This window comes from Propithecus coquereli, unplaced genomic scaffold (assembly GCF_000956105.1).
Source record: "Propithecus coquereli isolate 6110/MARCELLA unplaced genomic scaffold, Pcoq_1.0 Scaffold18, whole genome shotgun sequence".
NCBI lineage: Eukaryota > Metazoa > Chordata > Mammalia > Primates > Indriidae > Propithecus > Propithecus coquereli.
This window is the reverse complement of record NW_012142745.1, coordinates 12079659-12088513: the sequence shown is the minus strand read 5'-3', so window position 1 is coordinate 12088513 and position 8855 is coordinate 12079659. Positions and strand designations below refer to the sequence as shown.

The window sequence follows — 8855 nt, the reverse complement described above, 5'->3', positions numbered from 1 at the left end:
AAATAAACCAATTTAAACCCAATTTAAAAATGGGGAAAGGCAGGAGTTTGAGGTTGCTGTGAGCTAGGCTGATGCCACAGCACTCTAGCCTGGGAAACAGAGTGAGACTCTGTCTCAAAAAATAAAAATAAAAATAGGGAAAGGATCTGAATAGACATTTCTCAAAGGAAAACATACAAATGGTCAACAGTGTCAAAATGCTCAGTATTACTAATCAAGAAAATTCAAATTAAAACCACAATGAGATATCACCTCAGACCTGTTGGAATGGCTGTTATCAAAGACTAAACATAACAAACATTGGTGAGGATATGGAGAAAAGGGAACCCTCGTACATTTTTAGTGAGAATGTAAATTAGTTCAACCATTACGGAAAACAATATGGAGTTTCCTCAAAAAATTAAAAATAGAATTACCATATGATCCAGCAATCCCCCTACTGGGCATATATCCAAAGGATATGAAATCAGTACAGATGCTTCTAGACTTATGATGGGACTACATCTCAATAAGCCCATTCTAAATAAAAAATAATGTAAGTAAAAAATGGATTTCATACCTTGATAAACCTATCATAAAGTTGAAAAATCCTAGGTTGAACCATCATAAAACAAGGACTATCTGCATACTGTGGAGATGTCCGCACTCCTATGTTCATTGCAGCATTATTCACAACAGCCAAGATTTGGAATCAACCTAAGTATCCATCAATGGATGAATGGATAAAGAAATATGATGCATATACACACAATGGAATACTATTCAGCCTTAAAATACATGGAAATCCTGTCATTTGCAGCAACATGGGTGAACCTGGAGGACATTGTGTTAAGTGAAATAAGCCAAACACACAGAGACAAATATCTCACACCTCATTTATACACAGAGTGCAGAAAAGTTGAACTCATAGAAGTTGAGAGTATGTGGTGGTAAAGGGGAATGGTTGGTAGGAGAAGGGGATTGGGGAGATGTTGGTCAAATGATACAAAGTTTCAGTTAGATAGGAAGAGTAAGCTCAAGATATCTATGACACAACATGGTGACTATAGTTAATGATGCATTGTATTCTTGAAAATTACTAAGAGAATAGACTTTAAGAGTTCTCATCACAAAAATGATAAGTATGTGACGTAATTTATGTATCAATTAGCTCAAATTAGCCTTTTCACAGTGTATACATATTTCAGAACATTGTACATGACAAATATATATAATTTTTTGTTCATCAACTTAAAGAAATAGATGGCAAAAATGAAACAAACAAAAAATATAGAGCATCTGAAATAGAAGAAAATTTATAGTTAGGTAATAATTATTTTGTTAATCACAGGGCAATGGGTTGAATGTCTCCTTTCTTGCATCTCCATTAGTCCCTACTGGTCCACAGGACTCTGAAGACAATAGAATCCACAGCTGAGACACAATACAGCCTTGCTCTGTCCTATTTCCATTCTGTTATACCTCACCCTGCCTCTCTTTCCTTTTCAAGTTTCTGCTTAACAGCCCTGTCTGCATCTATTGCTGCCTCCACCCTGTGAAGGTGTCTGTGCTTCACTGAGTCCATGGCCAGCCTCTCTCTAACTCCTCCTTTTCTGTTTTGTTTCTGATTCTCTTCCCTGGTGAGGCTCTGCAACTCTCCCCCTTGTATCTGAGTTTTCCTTCCTAACTTTCTTCCTCCAGGCCAGTTGAACAGGATATCAAGCTCCATTCCTGTCCTCTCTGTGTCTGTGTGATTTCCCCCTTTGTTAAATAACTGTCTCCCCGTCTCATACATTAGTTCACTCCCTGCCCTCAGCCAGGGCCCCCCAGCCCCTCCACACTCATGCAAACTCACTGAGTCAGTCTTACCTGCTGGCTCAGGCTCTTGGGCACATTGTTGATTTGCTCATTGGTGTTCTAGTGCATCATTTTTGTCTCTGTTTGTATCATATCTCCTTGCGTTTACCTGTTCTGTTTCACAGAGGTGCTCCAAGAGTCCACGCTCAGGTGAGGTTGTACCTAAACCATGTTTCGATTCATAGATACTTTATTTGCCTCCTGCTGCTCATCACTCCTTGTCCCCTCCAACCACCACAGCATGGGCCACCTCTGGATGGAGGTCAAAGCACTAAGGCCGTAGCCACGGTCAAGCAGACACAGGCAGAAAACTGTGAAGCAGGCTCATGAGTAAAACATCCAGGACCAGAGCCAGCAGGAACTGGCAGCAGGTATGTCCAAGGGGTATGGGAAGAAGAAACCCCCCCAGGCAACCCAGAGGATAAAGACCTGTTATTTAAATCCTGAACTTGAAACACTGCAGATGCAAAGACTGAAAATTCTGGGCAATCAGTTACACAAGAGGCAGCCCCACAGCACATTCCAGAATGGGATGAGGCAACAAAGGACAGAACAGTCAACAGGAACAGACCAGTGGAAAAGGAGGAATCTGAGTGTGGTCCAGGAAGGCTTGGAAAGGAGTTTTCACCAGTTCTTGGGGGAAAGAAATTAGAAGTTTATTTCAGAAATTGAAGTTGGGTTTTGCTATTTTCCCCTAGTCCCTTTTCAGTCTTCATAGTGTAGGAGTTAAAGATCCCTCTAAGTCTCAGTGCAGAGCCCATCAGGAGCTGGCAGATCCACCAGGTCAGCCGCACCCCCGGCTGAGAGGCCTCGGCCAGGCCACCTTGTATCTGGTAACCGGCCATGGCTTGTCTTGACATCTCTGGCCAAAGTAACTCTGCCTTTGTCCCAGAGCTGCCCCTCCATCAGTTCCTGCCAAGTCCTGGTTGCCTCAGGCCCACCCCCTTTCATACCTTGCCCACCCCCTACCTGTTCACTCTTTCCTGTCGGCCTTTCCATGAGGATTCAGTGTCTGATGCGCTTCTACCTCCTGCAGCTCTTGCTATTCTTTTCTCTGTATTTTTATGTCTGCATATATGAACCCATTTGTGCTCCATGTTTCTAGATTACCTGGGTAGCAGCATAGGGTTAAGATACAGGCCCTGGGTTCAGAACACCTGGGTTCATCCTTGCTCATCTGACCCTAGGCAAAATCCACAATGTTCTCCCTAGATTTTAATTTCTTTCTCTGCAAGATGGGCAAGTAAGAAACACTAATCTCCAGTGGCAGCCGTGAGCACTAAACCAGCAACTGCCACCGAGCAGATGTTCGTTTAGAGTGAGCTGTTACTATTAATAACACAGCTCTTCTCTTCTGTCTTTGCTTTCCTCTCGTCCCCCCTTTCCTCTCTCAAAGTACTCATGTCCTCTTCTCCACATGTGTACCACTTTCTCTGTGACTCTCTAGATTTCCTTTCTCTGTGAATATTCCTGCTCTTGAACAACATCCCTCTAATTTAAATCAGTCCTTTCTTCTGCCATCACCAAGTGTGATATTGTGATATCATAAGAAACATATATTTTGGTTTTCCTCTGCTCCTGGCCAGAGATCCTAAAACCCTAGTACTATCCTAAGTGTTAAGGTGAAAACAACATCTTTTGTCATTCATAACAAGCCCCTTTCAACTACACCTCGGATTATGTTAATGAGGTGCCTTTTGGAAAATCTCTATGGATGGGGGGCTGGTTGTGGTGGGGGAAGTTAACACATGATTAGAGGATGGGAATTTCAGCCCCTCTCCCTGGCCTTTAGAGAGGGGAGTGGGGAATGGAGCTTGACTTAATCACCTACAGCCCATTATTTTATCAGTCATAACTATATAATGGAATTTCTGTAACAGCCCTAGATGACTGGTTCAGAGCGCTTCTGGGCTGGCAAACAAATGGAAGTGCTGGGAAGGTGGTGCGCCCAGAGAGGGTACGGAAGCTGTGTGCCCCTTCCCCATACGTTGCCCTACGCATCTCTTCAATTTGGCTGTTCTTGAGTTGTATTTTTTATAATAATTTGGCAAACGTGTGTAAATGTTTCCCTGAGTTCCATGAGCTGTGCTAGCCAAGTATCAAACTCAAAGAGGAGGTCATGGGAACCTCTGATTTACAGCCAATTGGTAAGGAGCACAGGCCACAACCTGAGACCTGCGACTGGTGTCTGAAGTGAGAGACAGTCTTGTGAGACTGACCCGTGACATGCACAGTCTGCGCTAACTCTGGTTAGAACTGAATTAACTGACTTGGCATCTGCACAGAACTGGAGAACTGGTTGGCATGGGGAAACCCCCACACATGCGCTGTCAGAGGTGCTGTGAGTGTGAGGGCTCAGACAACTAAGACAGGTGTTTGTCTTTCACCCAGAGTCTTCTCTTTAGTATTGACCATGGGCCACAGTTCTTAGCCCTTCACAGCTTCACAGGGATCTTCTCCTGAGGGATCTGGCTACATCACCATCACTTCCAGGCAGTTAGTCTTGCAATCTAGCTACTGACACACTCACTCCCGTCCCTTCATCCTGGTTATTGGGCCAGAAGTGTCTTGTGACGGCTGCCCCTCCAGGACCCACACCTGGGTGGAAACTCAGACAGACTCCCCTCCCTGCCGTCCCCATGGTCCTTCCTCATTCTTCCCCAATTCACAATCTCCACTCAGCACCTTGGGGCCCCTTTTCCTCTTAGCAGCTGAGAAACTTCTGTCCTGTCGTTATTACCTTGTTCAAGGCTTAGTTGGCTGCTAGGCCCCTCCTCTCTCCCTTCTTCACCAATTTCTTGCAGATACCATTTTTCTGGTAGCACTGAGATAGAGTCAGCAGGAGAGAGAAGGCAATTAGTTATCTCCAACAGAGACTAGCAACAACATCCGTAAATTATACATTTAGGAATTTCCAGCCCTTGTGTCACTCAGAGCTCAGTGGGTCCCACATGACTTAACATTCTCCCATCATCCCCTGGGACAGAAAGAGAAGACCCTGTCAAGGAAGACTTTGTTTCCCACACAGAACAGAGACATTGAATATTTAAGGCTAAAGGAGAAGTGAAACATTGTGAGCCATGTTACTTGCCTAAAAAAATTTTCAGATGGCAGGGAAAGCACATTTCAAAATAACTAATAAAAGTGAAATGTGTTTTCTGAACTGTTCAAATTAAGGAAGAAACGGAGATTTCTGGGGGAGAAGGTCTAGGGTCCTAGAGAGAGCTGAGTATAAAACAGAAAACCTCAACAGCTTTAGTAATGGGGCTAGAAAAGAGGAAAGTTTTGGCTTAACTGTGTCAGGGAGGAGGAGTGATTCCCAAAGAAACATAACAGAGGACATGGGGGCAGCTCACATGGACTTCAGGGTCCAGGAGGAGGCAGTGTCTCCCTGAGGGCAAGGGGGCGACTGTGCTGAGCGAGGCAGTGGGCAGTGCCCTGGACAGTGGTTACCCTTGGTGTGCATCACCCAAGCACAGGGAGCGCCTCTGGGATCAGGGAGGGGGAACTGTAGTCCATGGAGAATATGAGAGCCCCTGGGATGTGAGCAGTAAAGGTAACACCATTCCATGGACACCCACAGCCTGGGGACATCAAATATACTATTGACTTGAAATTTGTGCCCACGTATTTGGTTGCCTTTAATTTCCTCTTCTGATTTGAATGATGTGCTATAAAAAATTATTTGATTCTTAATTAGATAAGGTTGCTGTTGACACAAATCAACAAGCCATATATATATCCTTAAATTTTTTTTCCTTGCTTATAAAACTGTAGTATCCCTTTATTGCCTCTTAAATAAACTTCAAATTCCTTAGCTTTAATTGCCAGACCCTTCGAAATCTTTCTCCAGCTTATTTCTGTTGAATCAGCTTCTACACTGCTTTGCACTCTTGGATTTGGCCAAATCCAGTTTGGTCTGTTTTGCAGGTATGCTCTCACATTTTTATTCCTGTTCCTGTAGCATCCACCCTCCTCAGGGAATGTGTCCGCTTTTCTTGTGATATCTCTGGTCTTATTTGGAGAACTGGGTTGAGATCAAACTGTGTTGGAATAAAAAGTTTTCTAGGTAAGTTGAAAAAATGGAGGGCATCCTCTTTACTGTGTCCCAGTAAAAGAGTAAAATGTGCCTTCTCAGGAAAAAGTCTAGAATCAAACTGTTAGTTTTGTATAGCACCAAAAATAGTCCCTGGCAGATCAATCAGTTTTGTGATTATTTGGTTAATGTTTGCTTCACCCCTTGTGGATAAAGGCAAATTTGACCCAGGGTTTACTTCCTTCTTCATTAATCTGGAAGTCGTGGCCTTTTTGCTCTGTTTCTAGGGAAACACTGGGCTTAGAAAGACCCATAACTGGCATATTGGGAAAGACTAAATATCAACTACAAATAACTGGTGGGAAGCCGTATTTTGGTCTTTCTTCCATGTGGTAACTCTTGTAACCCATCTTATCTATTGGGGGGTCCCTAAAAGCTATGACTGTGGAGTTTGTATAAGGACATTGCCTCCCATGGGCATGTGGTGCTAGGCCAAGGTCGATCCTGCAACCACAGCTAAGCTGTCACTCAAGGCAAGTCACAGTCAACTTGGTGGACTGCTGTGTAGACCACTACAAAGGCTCTCACTTGAAGAGAAGCAACTGATGCTGCCCTGTTGGGATTTTGTGTTGCTTATTCCATGTTCTTCTAAGTAAACCTGATGCCAGTGTAGCTCTGGTTGTCTTGTGAGTCTAAATGTCCAGTTAAGCAGACCTCTAGGTGGTTGTTGTACTGTAACTATCACACCATAGCTTCAAGAAGGCTCATGACATGCCTGTTATGTTAAGTACCATATCCCTACTGCTCAGCACAGTGTGTGGTGGAAAAACAATACATGCTTATGGAAAAAAATTGTCCCTGAACCTCAAAAGGTAGGTAGTAAATCTAATTACCACTCTTGAAGCTTTCACGAATAGGAATTAAACCAGGGTATTCCTTCATGTTGATGTTACTGAACAATATCTTCAGAACTTTTAGGTTAAAGTTCTTCTCCAGCTCACTGAGAACACTGTACACCACTCGTTTTACAGGGACCAGGTTTCTACAAGATTCTTCAAAATCCTTAAAAAATATTGAATGGAAAAAATATAAATACAGATTTCAAAGAGCTTTGGAAAGTAATTTTATGATTAATGTATTCCGATTTCCCTACATAGGTATCTTCTCATGTAATGATTTATAATTTTTATATATTCATATAGCTAATAAATGGAACAAATCAATCCTTCCTCCTTAAAAGTGCTCATTGATGAATCTGATCTCTTCAACCTCATTTACATTAGATATAAAAAGAAGCAGTTTTGAAGGATAAAAGTGTGTTAAAGTTAAAGGACGTGTAGCCCTTTAAGAGCCTGGATGAGATGTTTTAGGAACAGACTTAGCAGGTGATGAGTGGCTGTTCTGTTTGATGGACACTCTCTGCCCTTTCCCCAGGAATGACTTGGCATGAAGGGCTCAGGGAAACCAGGTGACCATTCTTCCCTTGCCATGAACTTGGCCACAGAGAAGGCATACTCATAGGCAAAGGGAATACTTCCTGTTACGTATCTCCAACAGAGCCTATTGGTAAAATTACCCAAATTTAAAAAATTAAAAAAGGGAGAAAAAAAAGAAACCTGAAAGATGTTGGAGAAAGAATAGCAAATATCTACCCCCAAATTTGTCATAACCAGACACTAATTCCTGTGGGTTTTAACGTTCTTAAATCTAGATATTTTAAATTGATATTAACTCAAATAAAACGCCATGCCAATTACCATTTCAGTAAATCAATTTATTAAAATTATTCGTGAATCCATAAAATTATTTTGAATTTTTAGTTTACGTTCTATTGTGTCCCTATAAGACACTGTCCATTTATGGAGTATGTCTATTTCTGACCCAGCTTATTTCCAGGGCCATTCACCCTGACACCAAAGGGTGCCATAGACACCATTCCTTCAGTTAGAAGCAGGATCACCTTTGGTGATTTCTGCTTCTCCTCTCCCCTTCTACCTTACAGGAGCACTTACAGAAATACTTGAAAATATTCCCCACTCATAGAAGACCCCTCAGTCAGCTACTTGTACCCAAAAGTTTGGGTCTAGGATAGCAAAGCTCTATTTAATTTGGAGCTGGTTTACCAGATTATGTCATAATAAACTTTACTTACTGCAAACATTTTTTTTGTGATGAATTCATGGTCACGGAGGTGCTCAAGGAATGGAAATGTCTTTCTTATTGCACATGAAATTTCCACCTTATGTTTTTTGAAGTGACTGAATATAAGGTCATAGATAAGCCTGTCCTCTACATTCTGCTCTTCTGTGGCCATCCTAGGGAAAAGAAGATACCATGTATAAACAGTCATCAAGATTCTGACATATTTTTGGAGGATGTAAGATTTCACATATTAAGGATAGGCTTTGAAGAACCAGCACATATAAAATAGGTGGTCCTGAGTAGAGGCCAGAGTAAATGGAATTGAAGCAACAAAGATGTAATTTTTACATAGGATTTTTTAGTTCTATATATTAGTCTTTCATAGTTATAAAAGACTGATCAAAGCCATTGTAAAGATATCTTCACCTAAACATAACTGGAATATTTTTAAATTAAAAACATCTAAATTCCTACAAAATTAAGATGGAGTAACCAGGTCATCCATAGAAAAATGAAAAACAATGGTATAAAAATAAAATCCAACCTTATAAATGCATCTTAATTATCAACCAAGAAAAAATAAATATCTGAAAGATAAAAAAAGTCAAAAAGATAAAAAAAAAGGCTGTTAAGGGAGAAATAACATCCTACATCATAAACTTAATTCATAAATATTATGTAGTTTAATAATGCTAATGATATGATAAGGCATAAATTGAGAATTACAAAAATATATCAATGATATCTCCTGGGACATGTGTTTCTTCTTTGTGTTAATATAAATTTGTTTGCGCTAGTGTTAATATGGTGAATTTTTTTAGGCATCTGAATTTCAGAAATT

The 8855-nt window shown here is 41.3% G+C and overlaps 1 protein-coding gene across 1 annotated transcript in view; it reads right to left on the bottom strand.

Moving 5' to 3' along the window:
- LOC105808830 (nuclear autoantigen Sp-100-like) overlaps positions 1-8179 on the bottom strand; it is a 19674-nt gene extending 11495 nt beyond the window's left edge. The window contains exons 1-3 of the mRNA XM_012642590.1: positions 8025-8179; positions 6766-6934; positions 4577-4660 (exon numbers count right to left, since the gene is read on the bottom strand). Coding sequence (XP_012498044.1) covers positions 4577-4660; positions 6766-6934; positions 8025-8033 — 262 coding nt within the window. The 5' untranslated portion in view covers positions 8034-8179. The remainder of the gene's footprint in view (positions 1-4576; positions 4661-6765; positions 6935-8024) is intronic.
- Between the last annotated feature and the right edge of the window lie 676 nt (positions 8180-8855).